Source organism: Glandiceps talaboti, chromosome 17 (genome assembly GCF_964340395.1).
Source record: "Glandiceps talaboti chromosome 17, keGlaTala1.1, whole genome shotgun sequence".
Taxonomy (NCBI): Eukaryota; Metazoa; Hemichordata; class Enteropneusta; family Spengelidae; genus Glandiceps; species Glandiceps talaboti.
The window spans coordinates 6,241,542-6,262,021 of record NC_135565.1 but is presented as its reverse complement, the minus strand read 5'-3'; the positions used below and the strand labels follow the sequence as shown (position 1 = coordinate 6,262,021).

General features: G+C 36.5%; 1 protein-coding gene across 3 annotated transcripts in view; it reads right to left on the bottom strand.

Annotated features, from left to right (window-relative positions):
• The window catches only part of LOC144448717 (myotubularin-related protein 13-like), a 101,968-nt gene that overhangs the window by 4,613 nt on the left and 76,875 nt on the right, over positions 1–20,480 (bottom strand). For 2 of the 3 annotated variants that reach the window (XM_078139014.1, XM_078139015.1), the window contains 15 exons: positions 15,048–15,249; positions 14,571–14,776; positions 13,996–14,250; positions 10,312–10,505; positions 8,756–8,932; positions 8,299–8,403; positions 7,729–7,914; positions 7,367–7,493; positions 6,759–6,922; positions 3,615–3,842; positions 3,094–3,270; positions 2,366–2,489; positions 1,921–2,091; positions 1,176–1,324; positions 525–656 (listed from right to left, as the gene is read on the bottom strand). In XM_078139014.1, the coding sequence (XP_077995140.1) occupies positions 525–656; positions 1,176–1,324; positions 1,921–2,091; positions 2,366–2,489; positions 3,094–3,270; positions 3,615–3,842; positions 6,759–6,922; positions 7,367–7,493; positions 7,729–7,914; positions 8,299–8,403; positions 8,756–8,932; positions 10,312–10,505; positions 13,996–14,250; positions 14,571–14,776; positions 15,048–15,249 (2,597 nt within the window). The remainder of the gene's footprint in view (positions 1–524; positions 657–1,175; positions 1,325–1,920; positions 2,092–2,365; positions 2,490–3,093; positions 3,271–3,614; positions 3,843–6,758; positions 6,923–7,366; positions 7,494–7,728; positions 7,915–8,298; positions 8,404–8,755; positions 8,933–10,311; positions 10,506–13,995; positions 14,251–14,570; positions 14,777–15,047; positions 15,250–20,480) is intronic. The other variant, XM_078139018.1, reaches the window with a different exon arrangement.

The window sequence follows — 20,480 nt, the reverse complement described above, 5'->3', positions numbered from 1 at the left end:
CTGGCTGACAGACAGACTAACTGACTGACTCAGTGACAAACTGACTAAGTGACTGACTGACTCAGTGACAGACTAACTCAGTGACAGACTGACTGACACTGACTGACTCAGTGACACACTGAGTGACAGACTGACTCAGTGACAGACTGACTGACTGACTGACTGACTTAGTAACAGACTGACTTAGCAACAGACTAACTGACTTAGTAACAGACTGAATGACAGACTGACTTAGCAACAGACTGACTGAATAACAGACTGACTGACTGACTGACTTAGTAACAGTGACTGATTTAATGACAGTAAATGACTGACAGAGTGATTTTGACATACTAACTGACTGACTGACTGACTAACTGACTGACTGACTAACTAACTGACTGACTGACTAACTCACTGACTGACTAACTAACTGACTGACTAAATGACCCAGTGACACTGAAACTAAGAATGTTTATCGTTACAATATTACTGTGAGTGCATTCATAACTAAACTATATGTAATGTGTATGTAATATACTCACATCAAAGAAGGCTTCATCAACAGCTTTCTTTGGTGCACCAGGTAAAGACTGGGCTGGTTGTAGAGATTCAATCTCAGATAAGTCTATAAAACCTTTACAGTGAGTGTCTTCTTTAGATTCATAGTACCGCAGCTAATGGAAGTCAAAATATGCACAATTAATATCAAGTACAATTTTAAAGTAGACCACACCAATGGCTCCAGAGACAAATTTCCCTTAAAATTAAATATCTTCAATATAGTTCTCTAACCCCCCCCCCCCCATTCCCTGGAATGCATGTATTTGTATATACATATCTGATCCTCACACCCTCTGAAATGTATATACATACATATCGCTGACCCAACTGCAGCTCTGCATGTATGTATTTTTGACCCTCATTCCCTCTGAAATGTATGTAAGCACTTATCTCTGACCCATACCTTTGAAATGTATGTATGTAGATATTTCTCACCACACATCCTCTGAAGTACATGTATGTACATACCTCTGACCCCCACCCCCCACCCTCTGAAATGTATGTGTACCTTTGACCCATCCACTGACAATGTATGTATGTGTATATTGCTCACCCCGATCTTTTCTGAACCTCCCCAAATCCCCCCCCCCCCCCCTTCTCCATCCCTGTCTATTCCCAGATATTCAACTGACCTGGTGTTTAGTAGAGTCGAGTACAAACCACCGTTGTTTCCATCCTTTGAGTAGAGCTCCTCTCTTCCAAAGATAACCTTCCAGTGTCCTTGTTTCACTAACCTGAGCTGATTGCCATGACTGGTCATAGTACGCTGATGTGGATTGACCTGGGTTAATTACATGACAGTAAATTTGTCAGTCTAAACAAAAAATGTACTTGAACTCAAGTTCTCATGTGCCATATTTCACTTGCCATCATATCAAAAGTCATAAGAGGAGGGTTCCTTATGAGGGCTATAATCACACGCCATAAAAAAGTCAACATAGAGGGGGCTAAAACAACTCAACGTTTCTAAAAATGATGTGTTCTGACACATATTTAGCAGATTGTATTGACTAGTTCAGAATGCAACCCATTCCAAATTCTCTTTATTAACTAATATAAAATGAAAGAAATATAATTATATGAATTACTATTCACATTTGTCATGAAATATGAAAGAAAACATTTCAAAGTACACTGTATCGTAGGCACTGCAAACAATGCTATCCATACTTTGTCAAAATATGCTGGTATATAGCGCCCCCAAGTGACAAAACTATAAAATCTTTTGTCTTTTCTATTAACTAGAATGCATGTCATGAAAATGTAACTGCTTGTGGAATGATATTAATTTTAAGCTTACTTCCTATTCCTCAACAGTGTCAATAAAATGATATACCCAAAATAAATTGTTGCCTTACGACCTAACTGGACACCTACCTCCAGATAACATTGGTGTATTTTGTGGCGTTACCCGTATGACATCTTCCACCGATGTCTGTGATTGTCTGAAGGACGACTCTCTACTCATCCTTGTTTTACTGCATTGTTTAGGTACTAGATTCTGACACTTGTCATGGCAGTTATAACCACACACTGTACACTTCATTCCTGAAATGTAGGCAAGAAAATATAAGTTATTATTACAGTCCACATGGAAGCTCAATATGCAAATTAACTAATTAATATTCATAGATTTTTATAACCACACACAACATACTCGTATACTTCATTCCTGACATGCAAGCAAGGTAATGTATGAGAAACAATTGAAAAAGTAGCAGCAGTCCAAAATGACAGTCCCTCTTTTAATATGCAAATTAGCAGTCCAAAATCACAGTCCCTCTTTTAATATGCAAATTAAATAATTAGCGACATAACTCACCTTTGTATCCTTGTTTGACTAGACCCCAAAGTAAATGTTGGCAGTAGTCACAGTAAGTGGGAGTGACATAACTTTGAGGTTCAAAGTGATGTGGTTGTGACTGCATCTTACTTCCCTCTTTACCCTAAAAGAACAGAAACATGAACATCCAAGATTCATTTTTGAGCAGTAAGTCAATGTTGCCACCTGACCAAATAAATATCATGCCATGGTGCTTACTATAATGTTGGTTTTGGAACATACAGCTCTATGTTTGAATTCCAGGAATTAGACTAAGTGTTATTTGACAGAGTGTTATCACAAGTCCACAAAATACACTATTGTTGGAGTAACAGCACAAACATACAGCTAATGCCGTCAACTCAAAAAAAAAAAAAATTTATCATCAAGAGATTTCTAACTGTACAAAACCTCTGAACTAATCTCCATCATACTGTTAACTTATGTTTCACAAGTTGATTGATTGATTGTTTGATTGACTGATCGATTGATTGACTGGTTGACTGACAGACAGACAGATGGGATTGATTGATTGATTGATTGATTGATTGATTGATTGATTGATTAATTGATGTGTCCATTACAGTCTAACTGTATACCAAGTCTGAAATTGGTTTGTATATGTCAGCATTATAGCAATACACTAATAGACAGACCTGGGTTATCCTTATGGTCCCTTCTAGGTGCTACCCATAGAAGAGAGCTAATGAGCAGAATGCAAATATTACCTTTGTAAGTATTTCAATGGTTGATTTTTTGTGTATTGATGTGCCATGCTGCTTAATCAATTCAGAAGCCAGGGATGCTCGTCTGTTCTGCAGCTCTAATGGACTCTCTAATTTATCCCAAACAAACTTCCATTTGTTTGGAAAGTGGCAGAGATCCATTTCCAGATGGTTCATTTCCTATTGAGAGATTACAAATGTCTGAATTAATAACAAGAAAAATATCAGGCGACTGTTATAACCAAATTTTATTGAAGTCATGCAAAACAGAAGGCAAACTCATGACCTTGAGTCACATATTACTTCATATTCTTGCTTGCTTTGTCTTCGGCAGCAATATAATGTCATGTCAGAACCTCCGGATGCAAACATTCATTTTTGTGAGTGAACCAAAAGAATCACACGTCGTGAACACTGAAATAATAAACTTTTCTGATGAAAACATATGTCAACTATCACCATATTTTGAGGTGAAATAAACCATTATTATTATTATTATAACTGCTTGAAACAATAAATTATACCTCCAATAACCATCTGTACATATCCAATTGTGCTTCCTGGATGTTGTCATAGCAACCATTGATTATCCTCCTATCTGTCGGTAACAATGGTCCCTCTTCATTTTCCTCATTTGGTTCGGTTGCCTTGGATACAACTTCTCTGTCATAAGTGGATCCAGTCCTGAGGTCCTCATTTATATAATAGTCCCATATTCTTAGAGTTGAAATGTCAGAATACGGCCTTAGCACCTGTACACAGACAGAAACAGACAGTTATGGGACAGTTGAAATGTCAGAATACGGACTTAGCACCGAGAAACAGACAGTTATGGGACAGTTGAAATGTCAGAATACGGACTTAGCACCTAGAAACAGACAGTTATGGGACAGTTGAAATGTCAGAATACGGCCTTAGCACCTGTACACAGACAGAAACAGACAGTTATGGGACAGTTGAAATGTCAGAATACGGCCTTAGCACCTGTACACAGACAGAAACAGACAGTTATGGGACAGTTGCTATGCCAGAATACGGCACCTGTACACAGACAGAAACAGACAGTTATGGGACAGTTGCAATGCCAGAATACGACCTTAGCACCTAGAAACAGACAGTTATGGGACAGTTGAAATGTCAGAATACGGCCTTAGCACCTAGAAACAGACAGTTATGGGACAGCTGAAATGTCATAATATGGCCTTAGCACCTGTACACAGACAGAAACGGACAGTTATGGGACAGTTGCAATGCCAGAATACGGCCTTAGCACCTAGAAACAGACAGTCATGGGACAGTTGAAATGTCAGAATACGGCCTTAACACCCAGAAACAGACAGTTATGGGACAGTTGAAATGTCAGAATATGGCCTTAACACCTAGAAACAGACAGTTATGGGACAGTTGAAATGTCAGAATACGGCCTTAACACCTAGAAACAGACAGTTATGGGACAGTTGAAATGTCAGAATACGGCCTTAACACCCAGAAACAGACAGTTATGGGACAGTTGAAATGTCAGAATATGGCCTTAACACCTAGAAACAGACAGTTATGGGACAGTTGAAATGTCAGAATACGGCCTTAACACCTAGAAACAGACAGTTATGGGACAGTTGAAATGTCAGAATACGGCCTTAGCACCTAGAAACAGACAGTTATGGGACAGTTGAAATGTCAGAATACGGCCTTAACACCTAGAAACAGACAGTTATGGGACAGTTGAAATGTCAGAATACGGCCTTAACACCTAGAAACAGACAGTTATGGGACAGTTGAAATGTCAGAATACGGCCTTAACACCCAGAAACAGACAGTTATGGGACAGTTGAAATGTCAGAATACGGCCTTAACACCTAGAAACAGACAGTTATGGGACAGTTGAAATGTCAGAATACGGCCTTAACACCTAGAAACAGACAGTTATGGGACAGTTGAAATGTCAGAATACGGCCTTAACACCTAGAAACAGACAGTTATGGGACAGTTGAAATGTCAGAATACGGCCTTAACACCTAGAAACAGACAGTTATGGGACAGTTGAAATGTCAGAATACGGCCTTAGCACCTAGAAACAGACAGTTATGGGACAGTTGAAATGTCAGAATACGGCCTTAACACCTAGAAACAGACAGTTATGGGACAGTTGAAATGTCAGAATACGGCCTTAGCACCTAGAAACAGACAGTTATGGGACAGTTGAAATGTCAGAATACGGCCTTAGCACCTAGAAACAGACAGTTATGGGACAGTTGAAATGTCAGAATACGGCCTTAACACCTAGAAACAGACAGTTATGGGACAGTTGAAATGTCAGAATACGGCCTTAACACCTAGAAACAGACAGTTATGGGACAGTTGAAATGTCATAATACGGCCTTAACACCTAGAAACAGACAGTTATGGGACAGTTGAAATGTCAGAATACGGCCTTAACACCCAGAAACAGACAGTTATGGGACAGTTGAAATGTCAGAATATGGCCTTAACACCTAGAAACAGACAGTTATGGGACAGTTGAAATGTCAGAATACGGCCTTAACACCTAGAAACAGACAGTTATGGGACAGTTGAAATGTCAGAATACGGCCTTAACACCTAGAAACAGACAGTTATGGGACAGTTGAAATGTCAGAATACGGCCTTAACACCTAGAAACAGACAGTTATGGGACAGTTGAAATGTCAGAATACGGCCTTAACACCTAGAAACAGACAGTTATGGGACAGTTGAAATGTCAGAATACGGCCTTAGCACCTAGAAACAGACAGTTATGGGACAGTTGAAATGTCAGAATACGGCCTTAACACCTAGAAACAGACAGTTATGGGACAGTTGAAATGTCAGAATACGGCCTTAGCACCTAGAAACAGACAGTTATGGGACAGTTGAAATGTCAGAATACGGCCTTAGCACCTAGAAACAGACAGAAACAGACAGTTGTGGGACAGTTGAAATGCCAGAATACGGCCTTAGCACCTAGAAACAGACAGAAACAGACAGTTATGGGACAGTTGAAATGTCAGAATACGACCTTAGCACCTGTACACAGACAGAAACAGACAATTATGGGACAGTTAAAATGCTACAGACACTCTTTATTCCCATCCATATGCACCTCTGCAGACAGAATATTGGAATGAAATCCATCTGTATGTTTTATTGGTCATGCACACAAATATCTCAGTCAAACTTAGCACATATATGAGGCACATCCATATATAGCATTATACCATGCACAAGCCAAGTTATTGTGTTTAAACAGAAAATATGGGTTATGTACTCTTGTCATTCTAAATCACTGGTTCTGCTTGAAATACATGTATTACTCCCCAACATTTTAGCCAGAAAAGACTTGTGACCGAATAACGTGTAGCAAGAAAGACCCTTAGGCCACTCATATTTTGGTTAAACAAAGAAAATATTAATTAATTTAACATTTTTTAGTCTCTGATTGGTGCATAGTGGAATGCATTACCAAGTGATGATTGGTACATTGTGGTATATAACAAGACCCCAATTAGTGCATAGAGGCATACATTCACTTATTGAGTCTCTGATTGGTGCATAGAGGCATACATTAATGTTATTGAGTCTCTGATTGGTGCATACTGGAATATATTAACTTTCTGAGTCTCTGATTGGTGCATAGTGGAATATTAACTTACCGAGTCTCTGATTGGTGCATAGTGGAAGTTGTAAAATAGAGGTGATTTCTGATGAATAATATCCATGTACTCCCACAGTGATTTGATCTGGGTTCCTTTGTAAATCCCATCCATTCTATCCCCTATTTTCCCTGATTTGGTCCGTGAATCTTCAAATAAAGTACCTAGCAACACGAAATATGGATATCAAAATAAAGTACCTAGCAACATGAAATACGGATATCAAAATAAAGTACCTAGCAACATGAACTACTGAATACATCAATTATATGCACAGTAACTGGCAACACATGAACTACATCAAATAGTACTTAGCAACATGAAATACTGAATATATCAAAATAAAGTACCTAGCAACATGAAATATGAACTACATCAAAATAAAGTACCTAGCAACATGAAATATTGAATACATTGAATAAAGTACCTAGCAACATGAAATATTGAATACATCAAAATAAAGTACCTAGCAACATGAAATACCAACTACATCAAATACATGTTTAGTACCTAGCAACACAAAATATGAAACAAGTTTGTAACTGAAATTTTTTTATACCACGACTAGGTAACATTGACACATTAAATAGCAGTTTGTAATACATTACCATTCTCATATCTTTCACACTCCGAATCAAAGAAGAAAGTTCGGAATCTTGCTGAACAATAATGGTATGCTATGAACTTTAACTGGTACTGATTGAACTCAAATGACAATGGGAATTGGTGGTGAACCTATAAAAGAATAATATATCAATCAATGGATATATCAATACACCAATCAATCAATTAATTAATTAATGGATGTATCAATCTATCTATGCCAAGTATGTTTGAAATTCCGTTGTGGGTGTCAGAGGTACGGCTTTGCATAGAAGAAATTGTATATCGATGGACAGAGAGATGGAAGGAGACAGTCTATCTTGCAAGTTCTCTATTGGCTGTGTTAGTGTTGGGCACAGATATTCACCTGGTGAACAGCGTCCAAGAACTGTAAGAATATTGGTGCAAATCCACTGCCTTGATGTGCCGCCGTGTGGTTACAACGATGGGTAAACTTGTGTCCAAATGCTATCCATTCTTTCTCTATCAAAACACGAAATCCTTCTATAGTCCTATAGTAAGGATCCAGCAAAATCTGAGTCAAGGAAACCACCTGTAATATGCAAATATAGAAAGTATGGAAATTTGCATAAATGTGACACCATCTGTAATATGCAAATACACTGAGTGATGAATTATACATGCAAGGTGACACCATCTGTAATATACAAATAAATAGGGTAATTAAATTTAAAAACAAGGTGACACCGTCTGTACTATAGTATACAAATACATACACAAAGGAAATCTACATACAAGGCAATATACATGCAAATGTATAAATTAAGGAAATTCAAATACAAGGTGATATCATCTGTAATATGCAAATACACAGAGTATGGAAATTTACATACAAGGTGACATCACCTGTAATATGCAAATACATACATGTACATGGAGTACTGAAATACAGTAACTGTTGTGCTGTGTAACATACCTGGGCAGTGAAATCACTACCATCTTCCATACTAAACATTACAGAAGAACCCTGTAAGTCCATAAGATCAACAGCCGCTCCAGCCAACTGCATTATTGTTTGAATCTGAAATCAAAATCAAATCACATTTTACATCCTTGTTGTAAAAATCTGCCCGTTATCTCACAGAATCGCAATAATGTGTCTTTTCAAAATTTAGTCATTGTAGAATCCACTATGGCAACTGAATACTATGTCAACTCTACAGGAAAACAACAATTGGTGATTTCCTTGAAAGCAAATATGTAGACTCAAATATATGTTAACATTTCAAAAGGACAGGAAGCAAGCTTCTATTTGGCAAAGTTTGGAGGGATTTTAAGAACTCTGTTTTGAAATCCAAATTTTGGACTTGAGGCACATTCTGTCTTAAAAGTTAAATCTGTCAGCAATGTGTACGGACGTATTTTATACTTACCTGTGGAAGCCAATCAGTGTCTTCAACCATTTTATGGAATGAGATTTCAGGGTCCGTAAGTGGTGTACTAGGAACACACGCCCTCATCAATTTCTTGACACTGGCTTTGGCATGTCGGACTTCATTGAAATCACATGGGATAAAGTCACATTTAGGGAAATTCTCTGTTTTGATGGCCTGGATGAAAGTAAAACACCATATAGATATCAACAATCCACTCAATGCTGATTCTATGATTCATGAAAATGAATTTAATACTCGGACAATCAAGGTTGACAGTGATGTTGATTTGTATTCACAGTGAGATAAAATGTATATGTTTAAGTGCTAACAGTGTCTTTATTTTGTTTTATGTAATATGGAACAAAAGACTGTCCATACCATAGTTAACCAAACAGACCTAGCTGACTGTCCAAACCACAGTCAACCAATCAAATCTGTCCATCTGTGTTGAAAGGTTATCGTACCATATCACTGTAGTTGGACTATGAGCTCAAACCTAGCTGACTGTCCAAACCACAGTTAACCAAACAGACCTAGCTGACTGTCCAAACCAGTTAACCAAACAGACCTAGCTGACTGTCCATACCAAAGTTAACCAAACAGACCTAGCTGACTATCCAAACCAGAGTTACATGTAACCAAACAGACCTAGCTAACTTTTCATACCAGAGTTAATCAAACAGACCTAGTTAACTATCCATACCATAGTTAATCAAACAGACCTAGCTGACTATCCAAACCAAAGTTAACCAAACAGACATGGCTGACTATCCAAACCAGTTAATCAAACATACCTAGCTGACTGTCCAAACCAAAGTTAACCAAACAGACATGGCTGACTGTCCAAACCAGAGTTAACCAAACAGACATGGCTGACTATCCAAACCAGTTAATCAAACAGACCTAGCTGACTATCCAAACCAGAGTTAACCAAACAGACCTAGCTGACTGTCCATACCAGAGTTAACCAAACACTGTTTCTCACATTGAATTCCTTAACTATTCTTAACTATTGTCCAAACACTGATGTTGACCTACCACATGGTTAACTACAGTTTGACAAAGTTATTATTTCCCAAACACAGTCAAGCATGGTCATTCACATTCATTTATATCAAAGTTCAGCCATGGTTTTATCATACATGTACAAATACCATATTTAACTATGATTGAAACATGACCCTGATGGCCTGGAATTCAACCATATGGAGATTTGCTTTCATTTTTCCCCTACAAAGCCTGACATTTTGCTATCACATATTGCTGAATCTATGGTCAGAAAACAGGGGTAAATTCTTATTGAGTTTTTAATTCTTTCCCCTTTGAGATGACATCATTAGCATCAACTTGTGATTAGAACCAACTCAGAGGGCTGAGCTGTACAATGATTACCATATTCCATGTCACTGTGGGGAATTTGTAATCTAATTTTGGGTTTGAATATATGAACTTTACAGCAAAATGCCAGGCGTGGTGGAGAAAAAAGCTAGTAAGAGCAAAATCCCCACATAACTGGATTCTAGGCTATAAAACTGACGGCAGGGTAACTATACCTTCATCTGTGACTTTTCTCCAAACACATACAATGCTGCTTTATGAGCTGCCGGTGGTGTGGTTGTTCCTTCCTTGCCATCCACCCCTCCTTCTTGGTTTCCTAATTTGATTGCGAGACGAGCACCAACGTCGGTATTTAAAGTGGCCTGATTTCCACTAGCATTGGCTCGCAAGCTGCCCCATTTATTGAAACCTACACACATATAATAGGGTGCGAAAATAAAAGACACCCAAGCAGCCTATCAAACACTGGCATGGGATTGAACACAGAACGAAATAAAAAGAATGAAAAGATAGGGGTGCTCTAAAATACAACACATAAGCAGGCAGACAGGTAACATAGGGGTGCTTTTGAAACATGGCGCGGGGGGCAGACAGGTATAAACGAGGGATGCATACAGGTAACAAGGGATGCATACAGCAGGAACAAAGGTGGAACATATGGCCTTGGGAATCTCCAACACTTAGACTTATATATACTACAACTGTACAATGAATTGAAGAAAAAAAACTTTTCTAAAACTAAATCTCAATCTCAAATTTTACGACTTGATAAATTTCCTAAAAATAAAAAATGCAACTTTTGAGTGTTTCCGGCAGTTTTGAAATATTAACTACTAAAGAGATTTCAAATTACTATCTTCTCTGCTCTAAATATTGCCTCATATTATAAGAATGTTTCCCTCAATTGTTGAAAAAAAAAATTTTCTCTTTTTACTGCGTTGGTTTCATTTGTATGTTAAATTTTGTTTCTTTTAAGTAGTTTTTTGTTGTTGCTCGAAATGATCTCTAAATTCCTAACTCTGCAAACTTTAATATTTTGAATTGTTTATAACTCATCAATTTGATGAACTGTGACACTCAAAGTAGAATGCACTTCATGTCTTTTCTCTTATTTCTTGTTAACCTTTTATTGTATTTTGGGGTCAGTGACCTTTGAGTATGAACTAAAGTGACAACTACCTTAATTACATTTTTTAAAATGAATATAAAACTTTGTTTTAAGTTCACTAAATCTGTGCTAATTTACAAAAAAAAATGTCCATAAAACTTGGCCACAAGTTCACTAAATCTGTGCCAAATTATAAAAATTTAATATTCTTCACATATTCTTTGAGGGTAAGTACTAAAGTTGCCATATGGATGAGGATTGGGTATTTATATTTGATTTTTAATTTACAAAACAATTTTATCATGGCCTCCTACTTAAAAAAATCAATGTGAAACAACATATGCCAAGTCCTTGTTTGTAACTCAATAAATGGCAAAAGATTAATAAATGTGTAAAATCGTTGTTATTGTACGTACAATAACAAAAATTTTACACATTTATCCGTTTTTTGCAAGGTATCGAGTAACAAACACAGACTTGGTCTTTGTCGTTTCACATTGATTTTTCAAGTAGAAAGCCATGATAAAATTGTTTTATAAATTAAAAATCAAAAATAAATATCCAATTCTCATCCATATGGCCACTTTAATGGATGGAGAAATGCACAAGCTGGTAGCTTTTTCCCTCTCCATCTACATGTAGTAATCATTACAGCAGATAGATGGTTTTACCATATTTGTTTACCTTACTTCTCAAGTGGCCAATATTGACATGCATTACGGAAGATTTCAATTTTACAGTGAAAGAAGACTCCCATTCTCTCAATTCAGGTAATACATTTTACAAAAATAAAAGTATAACAAAAAGGGAGAACATCTTAATAGCAAATGAGTTTAAAAAGAAGGATGCTTGAAGTGCAAAATTAACAGTATCCATGGCAACTAGGAGACATACATAATACTTTAATTTTAAGAAAAATATAAATATTTTTTAAGACATTTAAGTCATTTTTATACTGATTTGTTGCGGAAATATTTGCAATTGAAATATTTCTACAATTTTTTTGAGAATTTGTAACATAAATTCAGACACCACCATCGTTGTGAAACCATGGTTACCATAAATCCCTGTCTCCTAGCAACCACAACAGAGAATAACAAAGTAGGATGCATTGACTTGTATGGGGCAGCTAGCTGACTGTAATGGTTAACAATTGATGCATCAATCATCACAGCAAACATGTAAAACTAGATGATTTGTTATTTCACACTTTTTTGGGGGGTCAATATTTGATCCATTTACAGCACATTGAAGATTACTGTTCACTCTCTCAGAAACCATTAAGAAACAACACATTCCAAATTAAGATAGCAATTCCTGTGAATTTAGTCTCAATGAAATCAACCAAATGCACTGCAACTCGATGCAGACTTGCAGGCACCAATGTTTTGACTTCTGCCTGGTGCCATGTAACATGTGACTTCATTTCATTTAGACAAAATGTAGCAAGAAACTGTATTCATGCAATTAGCTATCTTAAAATGTAGCATGTACAGTTTCGTATTGGTTGCACATAGCAAACAGAGAATCAGAGTGAACTGTAATCTGCAATGTGCTGTATAAGTGCTGTTAGTACAGAATGGGTTAGTACAACTACAGGATGACTCAACCATGCTAGCACTGTGGTAATGGTATAAAAACTAAAAACAAAAACAAAACACTATCTGGACAACGTTTAAAGGTACACAAGCTGTGTTTATACATTTTGAGGTGTAATTTTTGCTACAGTATTTAAAACGTACTCTATTAACTGAAACACACTTAGCCACAGCCAATTTGACACGCCACTGATGTACACAATTTCTAGTGACGCACCAAAATTTGGTGTTCCCCTATCTCTTACTACATGTATGTGGTGAAACTCACAAGAAATGCCAGTTTTTATCAAACTCAGCTTGTGTTACTTTAAACAAACAAATATCAACTCCAATTTGTTGTCATATTTTCCTTTGAATAAACAGAAAAAAACTGAGCAAATTATCCCTTTAATTTGTAAAATCTGACGTTCATGAGTCGTTTTTTTCTGTTGAATGACTGGAAGGTAATAAAATAACTGGTAATTTCACTCAAAGCTTGATAGAATCTCATTTTCACTTTGTACTGGAATAAAATGCCCTACTAAATTCTAGTTTTTTTAACCAGAATTTTGTAGGATCTTAAAACTGCCAGTGTCATATATGCAAGGATGGTGATTTTCAACACTTTGGCTTACGTGGTGTGCAATCTGGCTTTTTTTTCTAAAGAAACAGTAGGTGTAGAGATGTGTTTGTAGCAGTGAAAACGCATAAATCTGGTATAAACTGCATAGCTTAGAATTTCATTATTGGTACGGTATATAATTTGAGTGGGTAACCACGGTAACAGAGGGGAAATCTGGTAACACCTGCAGAAACTACAATACTTTGAACCATAATTTTAGTCAAGGCAAACATTTTAAGACACCCACATCACTAGTTTGGGTAGATACAATTAACACTTGTTCTCAGTACAGTCTGTCGTAAATAGCCTCCTGTCCAAACAGTAACAAAGACACTGTTATCAATTATACACCCGCACAGTGTGTACACACAATAAAATTGCTTTTATCTATCTACTGAACAACAACTGAGGCAATACAATGTTGCCGATAGGATGCTTTAAGTAAATTGAATTATAATGATATTATGTGAAAACAATGCATTTTGCTGTGTATAAACTGGTCATTACACATTTGAATCTCCCCCCCCCCCCACCATATTGGAAGCCATATTTGTTGATGCATCATGGGTAGATATGCAAATGACCCACTGACCTCTAAAGCTGCCCATTCCTTTACCGCCACTCCCCCTGAGTCCTGTCATAGCTCTGTATATTGCACTGGAACCGCCCTTTCGTGGGCTCTCTGAACTCTGTGGGGGTGAACCCGTTGCCTCAGACGTAGGTGTTAGGACGGAGTTGAGACTAACGAGGGAGTCGGTATTGTGATGACTTCCAACTGGCGTGTTGGCCACAATGGCTTGGAAGAACTTCTCTTGTTCAATACTACGTGTGGATTCTGTTGATGTACCTGAAATTTACAATTCATATTCCATCTGGATTTAATCCCTTTTCTGAATCTTTTCCACAAGATGCACAAAATGTTTTCAACTATTATAAAGAATAACAATACATAACATAGGACATGCAAACCTCCATAGTGTATATTGCATACTTCAAGGAAATACCACCATCTTGAATAGTGCATTGTGGTATATAGCCATTTTGAATGATGCATGATGGGTATATTGCTCAATGGACATACCACCATTTTGAATCATGCATGATGGGTAGACCTTCATTTTGAATGGTGCATACTGGGAAACAACACAAAACAATTATCTGTCGAACCTGTTGTAGTATTCTGTACTACAGATGATTTCATCATCCCCATAACTCCTTTGCCATGGAAACCACTGCATCTCAACAACAAAGCTTTTGTTCTTTGGTGCCTCCATGAAATAGCCGGAAAGCGGCCCTGTCGATGACATTTAGCCAGAGACTTGCGTATACTCTCATCTGGTATTGACGATGGAACAACCACCAATGCTGGGTAACTATTCAAAAAAAAAAGACAGAAAATATAACTAGATTGTAAGATACGTTATGTAGCGCCAACCTCACCTGCGTGAAAGAGGTTGAATGATGTATGAGGGCGCACTGACAGAGTGTACCTTACAAACTAACGTATAATTTACTGAAACTTAAAAGTTGAAAAACGAAGAATATTTGAGGATAATTTTTGCTGGATTTCAGCTTCATCTACCGTACACTTTGATCAAGCTCTTTATTTCTGGCACAAACTTGTTACACAATTGACAACCTTACCTCCTACAAACACTATACTGAATATTGACTTCGGAGATCCTGAAAGGCTCTGATGATTTCTGTCGAGTTGAACTAAGGTTACCAAGACCAAGTCTCTGGAAGTCTTGTACATATGGCCTATCCATCATTTTATCAGCTGACAAGGAGTCAGACGCTTTCAATGTATTTGTCTGGATTTCAATTTCTGATTCATCCACAGCAGCTACAGAGAATACAAGTTAATATGTACATACTTATAAGTGCTTACATTATTTATTACACCATGTTTGAAATGCTGGTGTGTGTACAATGAAATCGAGCTGCAACAACACCATGTTTGAAACCTTGGACTTGGAGTGTTTACAATGAAAAGTGGTCATGCTGCAACAACACCATGTTTGAAACCTGGGAGTGTTTACATTGAAAACTGATCAAGCTGCAACAAGGGCATGGCCATAACAGTGTTTATAGAGACAGACATGATTGATGAGTATCTCATATGAAATCAATCCTAACATGTGTGTGAGTTCAAAGGTCAACAATAAAACCATATCTATCATCTCAATATATCTATTAATTTTCCATACATGTACATAGTGTGAAGTATCATACTTTAATTATACTTTCTTACATTACTACTATCTGATCAGCTGACCCATAACAATAAACCTTTGTTTGAAACAATAGGCCCATTGTCAGTTTTAACAATAGACCTTCGATATGTCTTATTTCTGCTGTATGTTTCTTTTATTATCGTTGTTGGATTCGGGTCACAGTTGGAACATCTTGATATGAGTTCTAATTATTAACTGTGATGTTCTTCTATATAAGTATATCACTGCTCAGTCTATTTTCTTTGTTGCAGCTTAATTCATTTTCACTGTTTCCATGACTTTCTTGTATATGTAAGTGAAGTGGATTGATATGCAGCCATCACGACACCATTGTGACCAGGGGTTCCACCCTATGATCTGTTGTACATGATGAGCACGGGGGTTCCACCCTATGATTTCTTGTACATGGTAGGAGCACAGGGGGGTTTCCACCCTATGATCCCTTGTACATGATACGAGCACATTTTCATACATGAAACAGTAAGCTCCTGTGTAATGCAAATTTACCATGGTTCCATCCATTATTGTTCTGGGGGTGAACACAAATACATGGTAAAGAAGGACTGTTAAGTTAGTAATGGAACTCACACGATATTAGGTTGCTTCTCTTTGTGATGTATGAGCAAATCGCTGCTGGAGGTGCAATAGAGAAATGTGAATGAAATCACCATTGCCATTCTACTATAATCTCTATGGATCATCAGTCAATCAAAACACTGTAATATACCATTTGTTTAAAAAGTGAATTATGGCAAACGTTCACTTTAAAAAGTGAATCATGGCAAACGTTCACTTCCTTGCAACCACTCTCAAGACTTCCTACACAGAGCTAAGTTGGCAATTTTTCATGAACACAGCCTCAGTTATTTGTACAAGAATGCAGCTGGTGTTATCGCATTGCCTAATTAGCATACCACATTTCAGAGTTTGATTCATCACTATGCAATATCGTCTGTTGACTATGCATGGATGCTGCATTGCATAGCAATGAATCGAGATGAACTTTCCTTTTTTGTGAAAATAGTCCAGTTGAGATAGAGGACAGGTGCATACATTTATGATGACAATGATAACACTTTTGCATATTTATTGTCTTTAATTAATGGTTATTTTACATGCATTAATTACACTGGTTTACTGAAATACAAAATGAATGAATGAATGGTTGAATGAATAGCTGTGATTCTTGGTTATGTATTATAATTTCCAATGCATAACATCACTGTGCCCTTCTTATACCTCAATTTATAAAATCTACAATCTAGTTAATCTACAATCTGTGTCCATTTAGTAACTGTTTAGATGGTCTATGTGTCCATTTAGTAATTGTTGAGATGGTCTGTGTCCAATTAGTAACTGTTTAGATGGTGTATGTGTCCATTTAGTAACTGTTTAGATGGACTTTGTGTCCAATTAGTAACTGTTTAGATGGTCTATGTGTCCATTTAGTAACTGTTTAGATGGTCTATGTGTCCAATTAGTAACTATTTAGATGGTCTTTGTGTCCAATTAGTAACTGTTTAGATGGTCAATGTGTCAAATTAGTAACTGTTTAGATGGTGTATGTGTCCATTTAGTAACTGTTTAGATGGTCTATGTGTCCATTTAGTAACTGTTCAGATGGTCTATGTGTCCATTTAGTAACTGTTCAGATGGTCTATGTGTCCAATTAGTAACTATTTAGATGGTCTATGTGTCCATTTAGTAACTGTTTAGATGGTCAATGTGTCAAATTAGTAACTGTTTAGATGGTCTTTGTGTCCATTTAGTAACTGTTTAGATGGTCTATTTGTCCATTTAGTAACTGTTTAGATGGTCTATGTGTCCAATTAGTAACTATTTAGATGGTCTATGTGTCCAATTAGTAACTGTTTAGATGGTCAATGTGTCAAATTAGTAACTATTTAGATGGTCTATGTGTCCAATTAGTAACTGTTTAGATGGTCAATGTGTCAAATTAGTAACTGTTTAGATGGTCTTTGTGTCCATTTAGTAACTGTTCAGATGGTCTATGTGTCCATTTAGTAACTGTTCAGATGGTCTATGTGTCCATTTAGTAATTGTTCAGATGGTCTATGTGTCCAATTAGTAACTATTTAGATGGTCTATGTGTCCATTTAGTAACTGTTTAGATGGTCAATGTGTCAAATTAGTAACTGTTTAGATGGTCTTTGTGTCCATTTAGTAACTGTTTGGATGGTCTATGTGTCCAATTAGTAACTATTTAGATGGTCTATGTGTCCATTTAGTAACTGTTTAGATGGTCTATGTGTCCAATTAGTAACTATTTAGATGGTCTATGTGTCCAATTAGTAACTGTTAAGATGGTCAATGTGTCAAATTAGTAACTGTTTAGATGGTCTTTGTGTCCATTTAGTAACTGTTTAGATGGTCTATGTGTCCATTTAGTAACTGTTCAGATGGTCTATGTGTCCATTTAGTAACTGTTCAGATGGTCTATGTGTCCAATTAGTAACTGTTTAGATGGTCTATGTGTCCAATTAGTAACTATTTAGATGGTCTATGTGTCCATTTAGTAACTGTTCAGATGGTCTATGTGTCCATTTAGTAACTGTTTAGATGGTCTATGTGTCCATTTAGTAACTGTTTAGATGGTCTATGTGTCCAATTAGTAACTATTTAGATGGTCTATGTGTCCAATTAGTAACTGTTTAGATGGTCTATGTGTCCAATTAGTAACTGTTTAGATGGTCTATGTGTCCAATTAGTAACTGTTTAGATGGTCTATGTGTCCATTTAGTAACCGTTTAGATGGTCTATGTGTCCATTTAGTAACCGTTTAGATGGTCTATGTGTCCATTTAGTAACTGTTTAGATGGTCTATGTGTCCATTTAGTAACTGTTTAGATGGTCTATGTGTCCATTTAGTAACTGTTCAGATGGTCTATGTGTCCAATTAGTAACTATTTAGATGGTCTATGTGTCCATTTAGTAACTGTTCAGATGGTCTATGTGTCCATTTAGTAACTGTTTAGATGGTCTATGTGTCCAATTAGTAACTGTTTAGATGGTCTATGTGTCCAATTAGTAACTGTTTAGATGGTCTATGTGTCCAATTAGTAACTGTTTAGATGGTCTATGTGTCCAATTAGTAACTGTTTAGATGGTCTATGTGTCCATTTAGTAACTGTTTAGATGGTCTATGTGTCCATTTAGTAACTGTTTAGATGGTCTATGTGTCCAATTAGTAACTGTTTAGATGGTCTATGTGTCCAATTAGTAACTGTTTAGATGGTCTTTGTGTCCATTTAGTAACTGTTTAGATGGTCTATGTGTCCAATTAGTAACTGTTTAGATGGTCTATGTGTCCAATTAGTAACTGTTTAGATGGTCTATGTGTCCATTTAGTAACTGTTCAGATGGTCTGTGTCCAATTAGTAACTGTTTAGATGGTCTGTGTCCAATTAGTAACTGTTTAGATGGTCTGTGTCCAATTAGTAACTGTTTAGATGGTCTGTGTCCAATTAGTTCCTGTTTAGATGGTCTATGTGTCCAATTAGTAACTGTTTAGATGGTCTTTGTGTCCATTTAGTAACTGTTTAGATGGTCTATGTGTCCAATTAGTAACTGTTTAGATGGTCTATGTGTCCAATTAGTAACTGTTTAGATGGTCTATGTGTCCAATTAGTAACTGTTTAGATGGTCTATGTGTCCAATTAGTAACTGTTTAGATGGTCTTTGTGTCCATTTAGTAACTGTTTAGATGGTCTATGTGTCCAATTAGTAACTTTTTAGATGGTCTATGTGTCCAATCAGTAACTGTTTAGATGGTCTATGTGTCCAATTAGTAACTGTTTAGATGGTCTATGTGTCCAATTAGTAACTGTTTAGATGGTCTTTGTGTCCATTTAGTAACTGTTTAGATGGTCTATGTGTCCAATTAGTAACTGTTTAGATGGTCTGTGTGTCCAATTAGTAACTGTTTAGATGGTCTATTTGTCCAATTAGTAACTGTTTAGATGGTCTATGTGTCCAATTAGTAACTGTTTAGATGGTCTTTGTGTCCAATTAGTAACTGTTTAGATAGTCTGTGTCCAATTAGTAACTGTTTAGATGGTCTATGTGTATAGAGTTAACACAGTATTTGGCAACCCTGATTTTTTAAAATTTATTTAAATGAAAATTGGTTGGAGTTTTCTCGAGTAACATGTAATGCACAGTAAAGTATTCAAAGAATTTATTTCCGAGACAAACTCAATGTTAAAGTGGCCTGGGTATTTAGTTTGGATTTTTTAATTTATTAATTAATTTTATCATGGCTTCCTACTTGAAATATCTTTGTGAAATGACATATGCCAAGTCCTTCTTTGTAACTCTATAAAATGCAAAAGATCAATCAATGTGTAAAATGTTTGTTATTGTACGTATAATAACAAACATTTTACACATTAAATTTTTAGCTTTTTTGCACTGTATTAAGTGAATAAGATATAATGTTAATGCATACAATTATGTAGTTCTGGAATGCACAAAAAAGATAACTTGGTGTACTTGACTTTTTACATGATCTATCTACACTGACCAAAAACTTACAATTATTCAGTATATCAAACAGCTTACTGCGTGGCGGTACACAGTTTTACTTGTATAACTTATTGATTCAAGTGCTCAGTTACGTTACATACATTGTATATTAGGTCTCGTGTTCATGGACTGAAACTTGTTCACAGACGGAATTTCTACCAAAACTGAAATAACTACTAAGATGGTAGGTGGTGCACACAAAACAGAACTTTGCCCCCACACCATCCACCCCCACCCACCTTTACCCCAATGTGGACTCACAACCTAGTGGGCATTATCTAACATTAGAGCATCC